This window comes from Alexandromys fortis, unplaced genomic scaffold, assembly GCF_014885135.2.
Source record: "Alexandromys fortis isolate MF-2015 unplaced genomic scaffold, M_Fortis_MF-2015_v1.1 scaffold_172, whole genome shotgun sequence".
NCBI classification, from domain to species: domain Eukaryota; kingdom Metazoa; phylum Chordata; class Mammalia; order Rodentia; family Cricetidae; genus Alexandromys; species Alexandromys fortis.
The window spans coordinates 3,494,987-3,512,783 of NW_026068061.1; the positions used below are offsets into that span (position 1 = coordinate 3,494,987).

The following is a 17,797-nucleotide window of genomic DNA, read 5'->3' on the forward strand; positions in this document are numbered from 1 at the left end:
ACATTTTTTATTTTTTGTCATAACCAAAATAAAGTTACTAAAAAATCATAACTCTTAGCTTTGGTGCAATAATTTCTTTTCTCATCTATAAGGAACTTTATGAGCTATTCTAGTACTTTTAGATTTACATAAGGTCCTAAAGATTAACTTCAGATTACTGGCGGGGAGAGTTCAGAGGTGACACTGTTTTATTCCGGGTAAACACGTCGGATTACACACAATGTGCATTCGGCCTGATGGTGGTGCTAGCTTTGATCACAGCAGCTCTAGATTCAGAACTGCTCCACTACACTGCAAGTGTGTTTCCTTCTCCACTAACTAATAATCTGTGGGGAGACACTTTGAGATGGTGTGAACGTTCTGATCCTCATCACACACCTCATTCCTCATAAGCATCAAGGGCAATTCTTGTCTAAAGCAGTCTTTAGTGTAATGGCTGCAAAATGTTGTTTTCTCTCCCAGTTCCTCCTCTCTCTCTTCTCAATATCAGTTTGTGTTGTACAAAGACCTTACCCTTCTTACATTAATGTTAGTTTGTATTTATTTAATTATCTGTGTGCATTATAATATATTGGCCAGAGTTTCATTAATGTCCAACTTATTCTAGACTGGTATATTGGGAATCTCTTCATCCTATCTTTTGTGATATTTGGAGTATTTCTATCCTTTTAAAGGACTTTTTCCTTACTGTATCCATTTCTCATCTTCCCTTCCTCGCAGCTATAATCAGTCACTCTTACAAGGAGTGCTGTTTCTGCCTGTTGGGAGACTGATATTCAGAGAGCAAGGCCTGAGGACTGAGCGATAGATCTGTGGATAGTGTGATTGCCATGCAAGCAGAGAGCCTAGAAATTAGATCCTTATAATTCATATGCATACTGAGTAGCCATGGCAGCCCACCTGTAATCCTGACACTCAGGAAATGTAGCTACAGGATCCTAGAGTCACCTGGCTAGGGAATGTAGCTGAATAGGTGAGCTCTGGGTTAAGTTAACGGATGCTTCCTTCATATATAAGGTAGACAAGGATATGATCCATGAAGGCACCTGACATCAACCTCTGAACTCTACATGCATGGACATTACAGATCTCCCCACAGTGCATGTGCGCGCGCACACACACACACACACACACACACACACAGAGAGAGAGAGAGAGAGAGAGAGAGAGAGAGAGAGAGAGAGAGAGAGAGAAGAATAAGATCGGGGTTGTATATGTTCATTGTTGTAGGGTATTACTACTGTATGTGTGTATAATTATGAATTAATGTTGATACTTCTAGCTCTAATATAATCCTTTAAAATAGTGTTTTACCTTCTCCCAATTCATATGAGTATTAAATTTTTGCAAGTTAACAGTCACATTCCCCATACAGCACCTAAGGAAGTTTCTGAATTGTCCCACATATACCACTAGGAGAAGGGCCTCCTGGGAAAGGCAAAGATTGGTTTGCAGTTTAAGTTTTCTGAAGGGTTTAGGATAATGCATTCAAAGGTTATTTGGAGGGACAGAAAAAAAAAAGAAAAGAAAATGCTTTTGCTAAAAATGATTTAGCCATATTCTTTCTTTAAAAATAGAATCTCTTTTATTTGCCTTTCATGCCTTTGGCTTTTGAGGTTTTTTTTGTTTGTTTGTTTGTTTGTTTTTTGTCCCCCAAAAATGTCTATATCATAATAACATTCACCCAAAACAGTAACCTCTTCCCTGCCCGGCAACTTCTTCCTGTCTGTCCCTGCTCAGATGTCTAGCTGCAGGATTTTCTGTGCATCTTTCCATACTTTCAAAAATCTTTTATTTTAAAAAGTATCAAAATTACATATTTTGTAATTTGTATTAAATGCATGCTTGCTTAGATTTTTTTGTTTTTGGTCTAAGGTAAATTTAAGCAGCTCCACAGTTTTTGAGGGCAATCCTATGCTAATCCCAACTGTGAACACACAGTGGTATCACTGGACTGTTGATGGTTCTCTAGATGCCTGGACCTGGGTGGGGGGTGCTGGCCAGGTATAGGGTCCCAAGAGGGTCTGCTCCAAGTCCTATAGGAGGCTCTGGCCTACACTACAATGCCAGCAGCACCTCCACCCCCAATAAAATATAAATTGATGAGTCAGTAATAAATAATTTGATACCTAGGAAAGCAACACGCCAATATCTGGTATCTGAATGTTATTTAATGCTGCTATAATGGAGCATGGGTTTACATTACCCAGGTGATGTCAGTGAATGGCCTGTGCTGAGCAGCTTATACATTAGTAAAGGAGATGTCATTTGAAACAGATTTGGGTGCAAATTGAACTCTGATGCTGATATTTTCTTATGCCATTTAATAAAAGAAAAAAGTAGTAATGAAAGGATGCTAGTGTCAAGAAAAAGGTAACCTTCTAAATATTTATAAACTGTGTTCTACCTGTTCAGCAGAATGTATCCCATAAAATGATGAGAAGCATGTATAGCATAAAATCATTGTCATTATATATCCAGTAAAAACAAACAACAACAAAACAAACAAACAAACAAAAAACCCTGGCTACAAAATAGTACCTTAAAGTCCTCATTTTAAAACAGCACACCATAACTTAACTCCTGCTCCATAGGTTTAAATGTTTTTGCTTTAATTAGAGCCCCTCCCACTTTGTATTTTTAAGACACCAGAATGTTGGAGTTTTGCTTTGAAGCTTTCCCCATTAGCTGGTGATATAGTTCATTTGATAGTGTGCTTGGTGAGCATGTAGGAAGCCCTGGTAGGCAAGAAGACATGGCATTAAATTTAGGCCTGCCATCCCTGCACCAAGGACAGAAGCAGAAGGAGCAATACTTCAGAATTGTTCTTGGCCCCTTGGTGAACTGGAGGCCATCCTGGAATACCTGAAACCTTATCTAAAAACAAACAAACAAACTCAAAACAACAGTGACAACATAATCAAAATGTATGCACATGCAAACCTTTCTCCTATATTTCCATTAATTTGTTTTCATTGATGGTTCTTACTAGCCTTATATCATTTTGCTCTGAGAAATGAGACCATAATACAGAGACAAGTAGAATTACTATTTACCCGTCTAACTTCTCTTTAGGAGTGGGTAGGAGAACATTGCTTAAAAGAACCAGAACGACTATGTACAGACAAAGAACTTATTTTGGACCCCGTGCTTTCAAACATGCAAGCCCAGAAATTGCTGCAGCTGATCTGTTACCCTCATGGCATTAAAGAGTGTACAGAGGGGGACAACCTGCAAAGACAGCACATTAAGCGCATCCTTCAGGTGAGTGGCACGTTCTGAAGATCCTGTTTAGGTCACTCATCATAATATGGTTGTAGAAAGAACGACCTTGCTGCTGTTTTTCTTTCTTATTCCTGAGTTTAATTCTGCCTTCTGCAGTTTTCTTTATGGTGGCATTGTCGCTGTCGTCTGGTCAGTAGGTATAGTCAACAACAAGCAGCATATAATCAAAAGCAAATATTGGTATTTCAAGTCAGTGCTGTATTTACTTGAGAAATAATCTTTGTGATGGATCATTCTTGAATACGTTATTGAAGGAACACATCATTTTGAAATGAGGTTGGCTCATTGGTAAATGGATTCTGATAGATGCCATGCTTACATGACTTCGGCTCCTAGCTGGATGAGGGACATATTCTGAAGCTTGAGTCTATTTTGTTGTGAATGTTTATTCTATCAGGCATAAGATTGGATGCCCTTAATCCCTGTGAATTCTCTTGCTAGGCATGAGTGTTACTGCAAGCCTAGGGTAGCCTATGCTCTGTATTCTTAATGCTGTAATTCTTTGCCTTTCCTCTAGAACCTTGAGCAGTGGACATTGAGACAGTCCTGGCTAGAACTTCAGTTAATGATCAAGCAGTGCTTGAAGGACCCCGTGAGTATATGCCGAAAGCACACGTGTGAATTAGATTAAAAAAAAAAAAAAAGGCAAGAAGTCATTGAGGCTTGAGAATCAAGGAATGCATAGATGGGCTAGCTTTCTTTCATTTTCCTGACTCTAGAGCTCTGGTTCTGTGGCTGAAATGAACAACTTACTGGACAATATTGCCAAGGCAACAATAGAGGTGTTCCAGCAGTCTGCAGACCTAAATAACAACGCCCCCAATTCTGGCATAAGCCTCTTCAACCCCAACGGTATTGGAAGTGCCGATGCAAGCAGCACGAGACAGAATGGAATAAAGACATTTTTAAGGTATTGCTTTATAGTTTTGTTGGACTACCATCAGCATTTTATATGTCACAGTAGACTCGATTAGCCTAATACATGTTTCATTAAAGGTCTGGAAATGTGAAGGAAATGATTCCTTATAGTTAACAATTCTGTTTATTCACCAAGTTATAGGGAAAAAGTAGGTGAGTGATGTCTTGGCACTTTAGGTATTTTGTTGTAGGTCCAGGTACTTTGGAGCCACAGATGAACTTTGGGTCAGTCATTAGATACGAAACATTCTGTATGTGTCTTTTTTAATTGACAGTTGTGTATAAATATAGTAATTTGTATTCATAATGGAACTTAATAGGGTTATGAAATCATAAAGTAATCCTTTTCATCATGAAAGACAGATTGTTTTGCACATCATCATTTTGGTAAAAGCATATAGATAGTGAGTTTTACAACTTAAAGATTGTTTTTTTTTTCCTTGGCTTGAACACGGTGCCATTGTATATTGTGACCTTGACTGAAAAGTGTCGTGTTCATAGAGAGAAGGGTGGTGAGTGATCAGAAAGGCAGGATCCAAGAGTCACTGAGAAGAGTTGAGTATGCAGAACTCCTTCCCAGAAGAGCACATTTCATTCCTCGGTGAAAGTGGTAGAACGCATAAGCAGTAAGCAGATGTCTGGTCCTTGGCAAGAGGAGAAAGTGCAGGCATGATGGGACAGTTTTAGAAGTCTGCGTCTTACCCACCTGTGGCTTACTGCAGGGTTTCTGTATTGGCTGTGAGAGTAGAGACCAGCTGCTTTGTTAGTGTAACGCCTGTTTCTGATTTTAGTTCCTCTGAACGCAGGGGTGTATGGCTGGTGGCCCCCCTCATCGCCAGGCTACCGACCTCTGTGCAGGGAAGAGTGCTGAAAGCTGCTGGGGAAGAGCTGGAGAAGGGACAGCACCTGGGCTCTTCTTCCAAGAAGGAAAGAGACAGGCAGAAACAGAAAAGGTATGCTGGTAGATACCCTACATCAGGCTAGCCCTGAGGGGAGCGTCCTGCACCACCGTTACCTGTTACACCATATCCAGTGTCCCCAGGACCCACGGTCATTCCATATCCAGTGTCCACAGGGTTTTGGCTTTCAGTGGATTAGGAGATTATCTGTTAAGCAAGACTGCTCAGTGTCCCAGGTCCCATCCCTGCCTGTGTGTCCATATCACTGCGCAGCTATAGAAACACATGGGCTTGCTGTTACTTCTGACCTACCTACCGGACCTTGAAATAACTACTGATTTTCCAAAATTTAGCACCCTTGATCTGGACTCTTGATGAAAAGTAGCACAACAACTGCCAGAACTAATGTTTACTTCATTTATTTTATGACTAAGAAAAGTTTTCAAGTAATTACTTCTGAAAATAGATCATATTGTTGAGGATGAATATTCACACTATAAATTTAGCATCCAAAGAGTTGTTTTTAAAAGTCATAACTTCTTCATTTTATAAAAATTTAAAAATTGAGGTTCTTTTGTCTGTTAATAATAGTGTTAATAATCAATCAGTATGTCCATTGTTCTCTAATTGAAGCTATTTTATGAACATGAAAATTGTAAATAGAATTTTTGCCCCTTTTCCATTGGAGATGTGGGCTATATCAGAGCTCTAAATGTTTCCAGCAAGAACCTTGCTTTTGGAGGCCTCAGACCTTGTGTCCACGCCTGATTGGACCGAGACTATGCTGTTGGCCTTTGAAAAATATACAGCAAAAACCCCCACACGTATCCAAAATAGGCAAGGCTCACAGAGACGTGAACTTCCTAAAGGAGAGTTTTGTCTGAGGAACTTTTTGATGTTTCTTATTAATCTGTGTGCACATTTATAGTCTTCATCATATATAAAAATTTCCCTGGGAGCGTAAAGCAAGGTCATCACATCCAGTGTAGGTTTCCGTTGCTTTGGGAACACCTTCCAGGGCAATAGAGCATGGCCATTCACAAACTCTGCCAGCGGTTTTTAATATTCTAAGTACTGGAATATGTCCCCTTCCCTAGTGTTCTGGGTGGCTTGCCATCCTGTCCTTTATCTAGTAGTAAAAATACAAGAACAGTGAGTCTACCAAAACAAACAAACAACAACAAAACGAACTGTGGGCCCAGAAGGCAAGCTATTCTTTCTAACTGTCACTACTTCCTTTGTAGTATGTCTCTTTTGAGTCAGCAACCTTTCCTCTCCTTGGTCCTTACCTGCCTTAAGGGGCAAGATGAGCAACGGGAGGGCCTCCTAACATCTCTGCAGAATCAAGTCAATCAGGTAAAAATGCAGTGTGTTATTAAGCCAGGCTAGTATCTTTCCAATGGTGTTCATTATTTTCCTTTCAAATACAAGATTAGACCACCATGTCTATCCGTGAGGTGCTAGGAAACACAGCCCGTGTCCAGTTCCGTCTAGCATCGTGGTCACCATAAGGCTTACATATTTATATTAATTATACATGGACGGGTTATAAAGACTCTAAAAATAAGTTGTCTCATACTGCTTATCAGCTAGCTTGTTGATCTCTGTCTCTCCTGCCTGGAATCCTGGGGAGCAGAAGCATGGAACCAAGGAAAGGCCAAGTTGGTGGTGTGAGATGGGTTATCCCGACACGTTCCAGGTGGATCCTGGGATTTGATGACATGACCAAGGCTGCTAGGCTCACTTGGCTTTGTCATCACAGGCACTACTTAGGAGAAGTCTTTTCTCTGTCTAGCTTCCAGAGTGAGCCATTTACATATAAAGCATGTGTGTTTCTCATTATACCTCCACTAGCGATTCCAGGGCTGATGTCGTAGAACCCTTCCTGACTGGGCATTAGCTGTTCCTCCCATCTGCTTTCCCTTTCACTGGAGCCTCTCTGGACCGGGGCTGCCTTCAGGTTTAGGTGCTTGCGCTACAAGGATGCCTCTCAGACCTGCTCTCTACCTTCCTGCTGGTCTCCGTTCACCTCGCCTCAGACTGTGACCACCCTCTAAGTACTTCCACCCTCATTCTTTGTCCCTTTGTTCTCTTGTATTCACATCCTTTTCACTTTTACCCCCCTTTCCTCCGTGCTGGGGTTGAACCTAAGACCGCTTGTATACGAGATAATCTTTCTGCTGCTGAGTCCATTTTTAGCTCATTATTTTGAGATGCAATCTTGCCCATCTCTCTTAGTACCCCAAGTGAGCCTTGAACTTCCAGCCTTTCAGTTTCAGCTTCCCAGTTAGGAGAGGTGATAGGGGAGTTGCACCAAGCTCAGCTTTTGTGTCAGCTCTGTGATAGTGTGTGTGTGTGTGTGTGTGTGTGTGTGTGTGTGTGTGTGTGTGTGTGTCTGCCTCGTTAACCTCAATTGACAGAAGCTGCTGTTGTCTCTATACAATTTAGGACGTATTCTCTTTACTCAGCTTACTTACAGCTCTGTGGCTGATAGTTGTTACCTGTAAAGTGGTTCATTTTTACACACTGCGTGGGGCAAAGGGGAAGAGAAAGTATGCAGGGGTGAGAGAATGCAGGCATAGGGGTGCCAGGACATACAAGTAGAAGGCAGAGGAAAACCCTTGGTCTTGGTGGTTGACTTTAGTGTATTGGCTCCTAACTTGTTTGCCTTTTTTTAGTAAATCCTACCCAGAGCTAGTCTTGAGGAAATGAAGAAGTAGTCCAATTTATAAATTTGGCTGGTCTTGGTCTAAGGGGCTACAAGGGCTACATTTTTTGAAAATAGTATATATATTTTCTTTATCAGAAAAGATTATTTATTAGATTCCAGTAAGATGTCAAATGTGAAACATTTGCTAGGATTTATAGCATGTCTCTAGAAGTATAACATGAGACCAATGAAAAATGGAATTTTGTCTTTTCTATATTTATCTTTATAATACTAAATTAATAGTGTTTTATTGATGCCCCTTTAAAGAATTTTCCACAAAATATACATGTACACATGCATGCATATATGTGTAATTAGGTAACATTTTCTTCCCTCAGCTCTCCAGGTAAATAAATCATAGAATAGCTAGGATTTTGTTTGTGTGGAAGAGAAAGATAAAAAAATATAAAATTTTAACTTTAATTTATTAAAGCTAAAAGATTGATTGTCACTATTACGCAGAACTTTAAACACATAAAAAATGTCATAACAAAGAACCAAGAAATTGTTGTTTTTCTTCTTTTGCTCCTGATCTTAGATTTTAAGTAACTGGAGGGAAGAAAGATACCAAGATGATACAAAAGCCCGCCAGATGATGCACGAGGCTTTGCAGCTCCGGCTAAATCTGGTAAGGACCATGGAGTGGCTCAATCACACCTCTCTCTCTCTCTGTATGAAAACAACACCGGCTTTCAACCTCTTTTGGGGGCAAAATCTGCATGGCAAAGTGAAGCCTTCCTCTTTCGGTCTCTGTACCCACTTCCTTTTCTCTTAAACCTTCTGTTTCCCTTGCCACTTTCCTTCCTGTCTGGATTGTGTTCTAGACAGGCGTGTTGTGAGCACCAATTCTCTTTTCTACCCTGGCTCCTTCCATCTGATCGCTCCTCTGCTTCAGTCCATGCTAAGAGAAGGTCTAAAAAGCCTGTATTTTATCTTAAAACCATAAAATTCATCAACTCAAAACTGTTGATCAGAATTGATTAAATCTGTTGAATTGGTTAGAAAAAGACAAATCTCACAGGTTTTTTTTTTAATAGAAATCTAAAAGTTCTCAAAACATTTTGTATTCCTTTCAGTTTTTTTTTCTTCCTGTTTGACAAATCTCAAATGAAATCTACCCTGGGTATAGATAGCATGCCCGGGTTTTGGCAGCCTAACCTCCACACAGGAGCTGGCAGACCTAACAAACATTTCTGGGGGTATTGTTATGGCAGACTTGGTTGCAATAATAAACAAATATGACAGAATTGCAGGTAATCAGTTCGTTCCTGTTTAGCTTTGATTTATTTGCAGTTATGTTTAAAACTGAATACTATGCAGTATTGATCAGAGAGCCAGTAATGCTCAGGTATTGCTCTTTATGTTAAGTTTTGAATGACTCTGCTGTGTTGAAAGGACCAGAAATAGTGATGAACGCATTGCTGAATGAGACAGACTCCAGAACACGAGCAAGAACCAGTTCTTAGCATCTCTTTCATCTTAACAAATCAACGGTTAGGCACATATAGTAATAGAGGTGATGCTTTAGCCTACAGATGTAAATTCTTTGTTGTATTTCGTATGCCAGGTGGGAGGAATGTTTGACACGGTCCAGCGGAGCACCCAGGGGACCACTGACTGGGCTCTCCTCCTCCTCCAGATCATTACTTCAGGAACTGTTGACATGCACACTAACAAGTATGTTTTTTTTTTTTTTTTTAAAATCCATTTATACTTCTCTGCTGCATGCATGCATGATACAAGCTTTGATATACTGGCGAGAAATTCTGACACTTACTGACTTAGATGCCATCAAAAATTCAGCACTTTCAGTAGAAATGGTTAGATAATTATGTATATCTTGTTTTAAAAGTAAAATGGTTTTCCTTTCCTGTCAGTGAGTTATTCACCACAGTTCTTGACATGCTGGGTGTTTTAATCAACGGGACATTGGCTTCTGACCTATCAAATGCTTCCCCCGGGGGATCTGAAGAGAACAAACGTGCATACATGAATTTAGTAAAGAAACTGAAAGTAAGTTTGTGATGGGCCCCTGTTCTGAAGTTGTTGATGGGCTGGTCTGATTTGATTCCTCATAATGTGATGATTGTCTTGCCTAGGCTTGCCAGTCTTTCAAAGTTACAAGTATGTTATCCGAAAGAATTTTCTCTAAAAAATTATATTCATAAAATGTGTTTAAATTGTAAGGGATTTAGAAATGCGTTATCAAATATCTAACCAAAACTCCAGTGCCAGATTTCGATTAAACCAATGCTTGGATTTGTACAAGCAAGTGAAAAAGAATGGGCACTCGCATTGAATTTGTAACTCTGGCTCCTTTAATAACCCACTGATAGCCCTTGAAATAAACAGTAAGTGAACATGCAAATACACAAATCTAAAGAGTGTATAATAAAATAGCTGATGGTTACCTTGCGGTCTGAGTCTGGGTACGAGGACATTTCCTTGCTGCGGCTCCTGCTGTGTGACTGCAATATTTCTGTCATTTCAGCGTTCTGATAGTCCTCATAACAAGGCTGCCTTTGTGTGTACTCTGTTTGCTACTTGAATAGAAGAAATGAAACATATCACCAGTCTGGTTTGAAGCTGTTCCATAGACTGCATTGAGGGTTAAAAAACATAGTATTAAAAAAAAAAAAAAGGAAATGTGTCATTGGGGAACTTCCTTCTTATGAACTTTTGCATTCATTGTAAAGTCAGAATTTTCATCTCACTTCTCTCTTGCTTTCACGTGTTTTTTCTTTTTCTTCTAGAAAGAACTAGGAGACAAGCGATCAGAAAGCATTGACAAGGTTCGACAGCTTCTGCCTTTGCCAAAGCAGACATGTGATGTCATCACTTGTGAACCCATGGGTTCTTTGATCGATACAAAGGGAAACAAAATTGCTGGATTTGATTCCATCGACAAAAAACAGGCAAGAGAAAATGATTTTTCCCTCATAGATCTAGTTACAGAAGCCGAGTGGCGTTTCTTACATTCTTTGAGGATATACAAAACATCTTAATTTCGTTTCTTAATTTCCAAGAGATTATTTTTGTCATTTAAGCACAATAGCTATTGGCATTATAAGAAGCCATATCCTGAAGGTCTCCATTTAAAATGCTTTTCTGGACATAAATTCATGGAATCTACCGACAAGGTTTTAAGTAATAGCCTAATGTTAAAAAATAAAAGGAAAAACCAATCTGATTTTATTTTAGGATAGGAATCAGAGTATATTTATATAAGAAAATTGGTGTTGATAAGTATTTTAAATTACTGAGCAAGCTTCACTAAGTAAAGCTTCTAAGTGTTACAGCACTGCACATTGTCAATGAAGCAATATTCGGCGGACATTTGCTTTACATAAGATACTTTAGGAAGTTCCTTAACATAGCAGAAGAATGATCGGCTCTTTTTTCAAAGACCACAGAGTGACCATTGTCACTCTGCAGCAGAGAAAGATGGTTGGAGGGAATCCCTGCTCTGAATGGGAAGTAGATGCACATTCCGCCGTAATGGGATCTGTGGGCCATGGTCTAGAGAGGACTAGGAGGCTCTGAGGGGACAGTTTTAGCCAGGCAAGGGAGCAGTAGTCAGAGCAGGGTTCCTACCGTAGCTGACACGCAGACCATTCTGGAGGATTGAAGAGTTACACAGAAAAGATCGGAACAGGCAGGGAAAGTTAAAATCAAGGCGAGGAAGAGGTGACTCACAGAGGAAAAGCTATGCCATCAGAATTCAGAGGCAGCCTACATCCCATAGCAGTGTGGCCAAGGGAAAGGAAAAGGCCACACTAGTCACAGACTGGGGCTTTCTAGCTGTAGGCAGCCAGGACCCATTCAGATGGGAGCTCTGCTGGGGAGAATGTGTTCACCACATGAGGACAGCAGGAAGTGTGACCTTACTAGTGGAGTTAGAAGAAGCCACTCTTACAGACGCAGCAGAGGCAAGAACAGGCATGCTCACATCCTGGGCCACTATTTAGGAGATATGTCTTTGAATTGGTATACTGGAGATGTTACCAAGAAATGTCACTGATGAAGGTTACAAATAAAAACATTCTGTTTTTTTCAGTAAAGTTAAATTGGAGTTAAAAGGCTTGATTTGGTGAAATACACAAAGAATAAATTAAAAAGTTTTTTTTTAAAAAAAAAAAAGCAAAAAAAGACTTGATTTGTGTTGGACCTGGTTCTGTAATTAAGTTTTCTCACAATATTTTGTTCAAGGAACGGCATGTTAGGTACATGAGAAGTCCACATATTAACTCAAGTCCATATAGATTGAACTGAAGCGAATATAAGCCCAAACAAAGGCAGGCTATATATATATTGACTTAAATTTTTCACCATCTTAAAAATAATGAAGAGGTCCCTGAGATGAATAAGTGAATAAGTGGTTATAATTTTGTATTATGAGGCCAACTTCTTTACAGGATACTTGAGAACTTATATTTTCTAGGGGAAAAAAAAACTGAATGAAAGTGCTGTTTTGTAGTAAAACAGTCTGGGTTACCTTGAGATGCCTTGAGGCAGTTTCAGGTGGTAGAGAGAACTGGAGAGCTGAACTCCCAAAGTTCTGAACTCCAGGCTGCCTGACTTAACAGAGCATCACTGTCTGCTGCGTCCCCTAAATCCATTGCAACCACATGCTTACAAGCTTGCCCTGTGCGCTGGGAGAAGGCCAGAGTGTACTGTCACAGAATGCTGTTTTCCCGTAGGGTCTCCAGGTCTCTACGAAGCAGAAGGTGTCCCCATGGGACCTGTTTGAGGGTCAGAAGAACCCGGCTCCTCTGTCCTGGGCCTGGTTCGGCACTGTCCGTGTGGACCGGAAGGTGGTAAAATATGAGGAACAGCACCACTTCCTTCTGTACCACACACACACCATGCCTAAGCCCCGAAGCTACTACCTGGAACCACTGCCCCTCCCTCCTGAGGAAGAAGAGGAAGAGCCCACGTCCCCAGTGTCTCAGGAACCAGAAAGGAAATCCGCTGAACTGTCAGATCAAGGAAAAAGCGCTGCTGAGGAGGAGAAGAAGACAAAGGGAAGGAAGCGTAAGACAAAATCAAGCTCACGCATTGATGTGAGTGGGGGATGGAGGAGGAGTTTGGCTCCTTGGCGTCTAGGATGGGGTTTACCCATGGCCAAACTGTACTAGAAACCTTACTAAGAGTGGCATCGGCCTTCTCATGCAGAGTTCCCTAACACGTGTCTGTGCTAATGAAATGATGCACTGTCATTTCTCGTGGATGGCAGATTTAAAACTTTTGATTTTTCTATTCTCAACTAACCTTAGACTTCAGTAGTGGATAATATTGAGGAACTAAGCCTCATAATTTCCTAGGTTTAAAACTTTAATTTTTCAGGGGTATGTGACTCTACCCACTTAAACACTTTTGTTAATATGATGCATATATTTAAGTATCTTATTTAGGATGATTGATATCTGTAGTGAAGTAACATTAAAAAGTTCCTTTCATTTTTCTCTGAATGAATTTGTATTTGATCTACCCAATAGAGTGGTACTGAGATTTCTTTCTTTGTCCTTGTATCTTCTATCCAGAGTGGGCTTTAACATATTTTCAGTTCTTATAAAAGGTAGTTTAAAATTTAAATTTAAATTAATTTAAAATCGTCTCTCATCCTTTCCGGTACCAGAGGCTTCTTAGATGATAATTTAGAAATTTTTTTTTTGATTTTTCGAGACAGGGTTTCTCTGTGGCTTTGGAGCCTGTCCTGGAACTAGCTCTTGTAGACCAGGCTGGTCTCGAACTCACAGAGATCCGCCTGCCTCTGCCTCCTGAGTGCTGGGATTAAAGGCGTGCGCCACCACCGCCCGGCTAGAAATTATTTTATAGAATATGCAATACAATATTTAAAATAGCTTTCTCTCTGAAATTACTTGGCTTTACTTGAGAGAGAATTTTTATATCATTTTCTATAAAGTAGAAGGATGCTCTTATTTGGTGGGAGGAAGTGCTTACTGTGGGCACTCAGCTGCTTGTGAGCAGTTAATTACATTCACCTGTGCCCCCACTGACTCATTCTAGCTGGTAGCTTGGTAATGACAATGCTTTTAGAGAAGGCTGCTTTTGCTTTCTGATGCCACTTGACCACCGGTGCCCACTCTCAAGCCTGGGCCACTGTGGCCTGCCACACCACATGGATGAGGACTTCTGTTCTCTTCCCATACAAAAGCCTTATCTAAGTCCACTCAGAACCGTCCTCCTGCAGCTGCCTCTTCCCAGAGGGATTGCATCCTTTTGTCCAATTGAAGGGGTCTGAGGTTGTCATTATCCTTCATCCTCAAGGGCCATGCTAGAAAAATAAGAAGGATGGTGAAGGAGTCGAAACATCCTCGTGTGACGCTTAGAGTCTGTGCCTGCTTTCAGGAGGAGAAGGCATGGGGACTTGGGGACTGGCTGCCCTGAAAGCTGTGGGCACGCTGCTGTCTAGGCCTGGGGTAATTCTGAAGCACTATGGTCCTTTCTGACACAGTTCTTATCCAGATACGTGCTTTTAGCTTTTTAAATGTCTCCCGTGAGGAGCTTCTTGTTTTTGGTGGTGATGGTGGGGAGATGGTACTGGAGACTGAACATCGGGCCTTATATGTGCTAGGTACATAGTATTACTTTCTAAATCAAAGAAAAATTTTAATTGACATGAGTACTTTTTAGGAAATGGGTTACCATTTACCATTTATGTTCTGTCCCTTCCCTTTCTCAAACTATAGCCTTGGATTTTGGGATGCAACAATCTCACAGAACTGAATGGGACGAACTTATATTGATTAACTGTGCGTGGTATATTAAGTTACATTTTTTAAAGATAATATTTCTGTTGAAGGAGTATCAGCAGAGCAACATGTACCGAGTGCCTCCTAACTACTCGCCCATGTCCTCCCAAATGATGCATCACCCGCAGCCTGCGCTGTGGGGATACAACCTGGTGAGCCAGCCCCAGCAGCCCAGTTTTTTCCTTCAGAATCAGTCACTGAATCCAGGTAGGTGTGAGACACGCATCACTGGCAGACCACTCTGGTCAGCAATCTGGAGACAAAAACTCCTCGCTCCTAACTTTTATCCACCTCAGAGTGAGAATTCGGGTAATCCAGTCCTCAGTCGCAATTTGTTTTTCTGTTTTCTGAAGTAAGATAAAGGTTTGGCTCAGTAACTTTAAACTTAGTAGCTTATGACTGTTGTCCCGGCTATTAATGGAGAGGCTAAGACAGGAAAATCACGGAGCATTGCCAACATAGTAAGAGCCCATCTCCTAAATTAACATGCAGGGAAATTATATGCACAGACTGCAGAAAGTTCCTGTTTTGTAAAAGAGAATGAAAACACTTTAAGAACTTACAATGCTTGAAGACTTCAAATTCTACAAACATCTCTCCGATCACTGTTGCTCAAAATCGTGCTAAACACGATTTGTCAATGTCCTTATGTATCAGAAAAACTTGCTTCTCCAATTGGTGGCTTTATAGGAAATGCCACTCCTTCCCTCCAAAGATTCTATGTTCCTTGATACATGCAAACGAACAGAGCTCTAACACATCTCACAAAAGAGGTTGCTTTCTTCCCCAGTTAGAGTCCCCTGCCCGTGTTCCCCATATCTAAAATAGACCTTTTAATTTTGCCAAGGTAAAGGTTAAATAATACAGCCTTCAGATCTGTTAGGCTCCAGAGAGCTTCTACGCCTGGCTTATGAAACTTTGCAGAATACTGCACAAGGCACACTTTTATTCAAGTCATAGACACATCCTGAGGGCTGTACAGCCTACGTGACCTACGTCTATGCTTCAGGCACTGCATTTTATCCCCTGAAGTGCAGCCTTCACGTAGCAATTTTAAACTATGGTTCTTCATGCACACCACTGTGCTTCCTCTTTTGGAAATACGGCGGCTCTTGACAGAATGTTAATACTTGGAGCTGGTGGGGCTGTCTGTAATTCTCTGCCGCGCTCTTAAAGTAAGAAAGGTGAGGCTTCTTGTTGTGATCAAAGAACACCTGCAGCCCTTGAAAACCCTTCCTTTCCGTGACTTTTCCAGGTGGCTCCAGATTGGACCCTGCAGGCTCCTATGTCCCAACCAACACGAAGCAAGCCTTGTCCAACATGCTGCAGAGGCGCTCGGGTGCCATGCTGCAGCCGCCTTCCCTTCATTCGATCACGTCTCAGCAGCAGTTGCTACAGATGAAGCTTCTGCAGCAGCAACAGCAGCAACAGCAACAGCAGCAGCAGCAGCAGCAGCAGCAGCGGCTCCTCCGGCAGGCCCAGACTCGGCCTTTCCAGCAGGTTTGTCCAGAGCTAGCCTTGGAGTCCTCCTCCTGTGGTCCCCTCCTCTAGCTAGGAATGAGTTTGGGGTGTGGTGCAGAATCTTGCTGCATGCCCATCTCTGTACGTGTCTGGTTAGAGGGGTCTTTCCTGTATACAAGTTCAGGAATATTTTCCGCTTCTGTATTTCCTCATTGACTTTGTGAGGGAACCGGAAGTGCTAAGGACGTTGTACCTTTTACCTCTGAGGTCAACTTCCCAGCTCTGTTCTATATTATAATTGCTACAAGGGTTTGTATTCATCTTAGCATTACTTTTATGCATTATCCTCGGATCCGTTACTTAATTCTGTGCCTCTAAATCCCTGGTGTTTTTATCCTTCATTGTTTTAAGTGTGAATTCAATAAGATCTGTATCAAACAATAAGTAAATTATAAACAGTGGTCTGAATGTGGAGTTTGTGTTTGTGTGGGAAGTGCTTTAGATTATACCCAGAGCCTGACACGTGCTGGGTAACACTTTACCCCTGCAGTTTGTGCCCAGTGCAGAAGAAATATTAAGTTTATTTTTTGTTTGTTTGTTTGTTTGATTTTCATTGTTTTGTTCTGCTGTGTTTTCTTTTTCCTCCTCCTCCTATTCTTCTGGTGTTTTGTGACAGGGTCTCACTATGTTAAGACCTTGTCTCACCGAGTAGCACTGGCTGACCTAGTACTCTCTGTATAGATGAGGCTGGCCTCAGATTCCGAGACGCACCTGCCTCTGCCTCCGGAGTGCTGGGGTTAAAGAGAACCTCACTATGCTAAGCCTTTGAGTGTAATTTCTGGTTGATGTTTCTTATTTTATGCCCTGTAAGTCGCTGTTCCTTCTAGATGGTGATTTTATTGAATGAACAGTGATGAAAATGGCATGCACCTACCTCGATAGAGACACGTGAAACCTGCAGATCTATGCAAATAAAATTTGTGAGCGAAAAGAGTGACGTAGGATTGCTTCTGCTTTTTCTGGTTTTTGTATTTGTGTGTGTGTGTTTGTGTTTTCCAGTTGCACTGTTCTGATGATAATAACTAACAGAATGCTTACTATGCCCAAATAGTCACGAGCATTTTCAATGTGGTCGTTCTTTAGATCCCACCGCAACCCTGTGATGAGTGAGCATCTTTGTGTTACCCAGTCTACATGTGTATCCTGCTCTAGAGAAAAAGGAAAACTTGACAGTAGCCAGGACTCTGGTACTTTTGAGTTGCCCTGGTCTTGGCTTTGCACACCTGGCTGCTGTGTACCAAAGCACACCCGCATTCCACCTAGTGATAGGAAGAAGAGGGGACCAGATTCTTTATGCAGTCTTTACGTTGCCTTTTTAAACTGAGCTGTGAACTGGCCTACATAAGGATGTTAAGCAGAAGTTCTGGACTGGGTTTTTCCTGACTTCACCTACTGCTTAAACTACTTAGCTATCAGGCAAGATGGGCGAGAGTTGCTTAGTACACACAGACAATGAGAGCTCGAGTAAAATGCTTTAAAAACATTACTGATTTTGTTCAAATAGGCAACGCATTTGGTGCCATTTCAAACCTCAGTTTTAGCTGTGGTTGGAGGATGAGAGGAACGTAAGACATTACTACTAGGAATTGACACACCATCCCACCAGAACGAACCCGTCTTCTTTTAAAGACAGTAGAGCCTACATAAGTTTGCCTCTTTGTTTCTGCATCTGCTTGCTCTTTTATCAC

The 17,797-nt window shown here is 41.2% G+C and overlaps 2 protein-coding genes across 8 annotated transcripts in view; one reads left to right on the forward strand and one right to left on the reverse strand.

The window, feature by feature from the left end:
• Positions 1-10,374, reverse strand: part of P2ry12 (purinergic receptor P2Y12) — a 42,560-nt gene extending 32,186 nt beyond the window's left edge. The window contains exon 1 of the mRNA XM_050120215.1: positions 10,224-10,374. The gene's annotated coding sequence lies outside the window, so the exon portion shown is untranslated. The remainder of the gene's footprint in view (positions 1-10,223) is intronic.
• The window catches only part of Med12l (mediator complex subunit 12L), a 301,518-nt gene that overhangs the window by 258,289 nt on the left and 25,432 nt on the right, over positions 1-17,797 (forward strand). For all 7 annotated transcript variants that reach the window (XM_050120211.1, XM_050120205.1, XM_050120209.1 and 4 more), the window contains 12 exons: positions 3,076-3,264; positions 3,803-3,877; positions 4,005-4,195; positions 4,995-5,156; positions 6,347-6,458; positions 8,351-8,440; positions 9,380-9,489; positions 9,690-9,825; positions 10,566-10,727; positions 12,513-12,875; positions 14,639-14,795; positions 15,844-16,088. In XM_050120211.1, the coding sequence (XP_049976168.1) occupies positions 3,076-3,264; positions 3,803-3,877; positions 4,005-4,195; positions 4,995-5,156; positions 6,347-6,458; positions 8,351-8,440; positions 9,380-9,489; positions 9,690-9,825; positions 10,566-10,727; positions 12,513-12,875; positions 14,639-14,795; positions 15,844-16,088 (1,992 nt within the window). The remainder of the gene's footprint in view (positions 1-3,075; positions 3,265-3,802; positions 3,878-4,004; positions 4,196-4,994; positions 5,157-6,346; positions 6,459-8,350; positions 8,441-9,379; positions 9,490-9,689; positions 9,826-10,565; positions 10,728-12,512; positions 12,876-14,638; positions 14,796-15,843; positions 16,089-17,797) is intronic.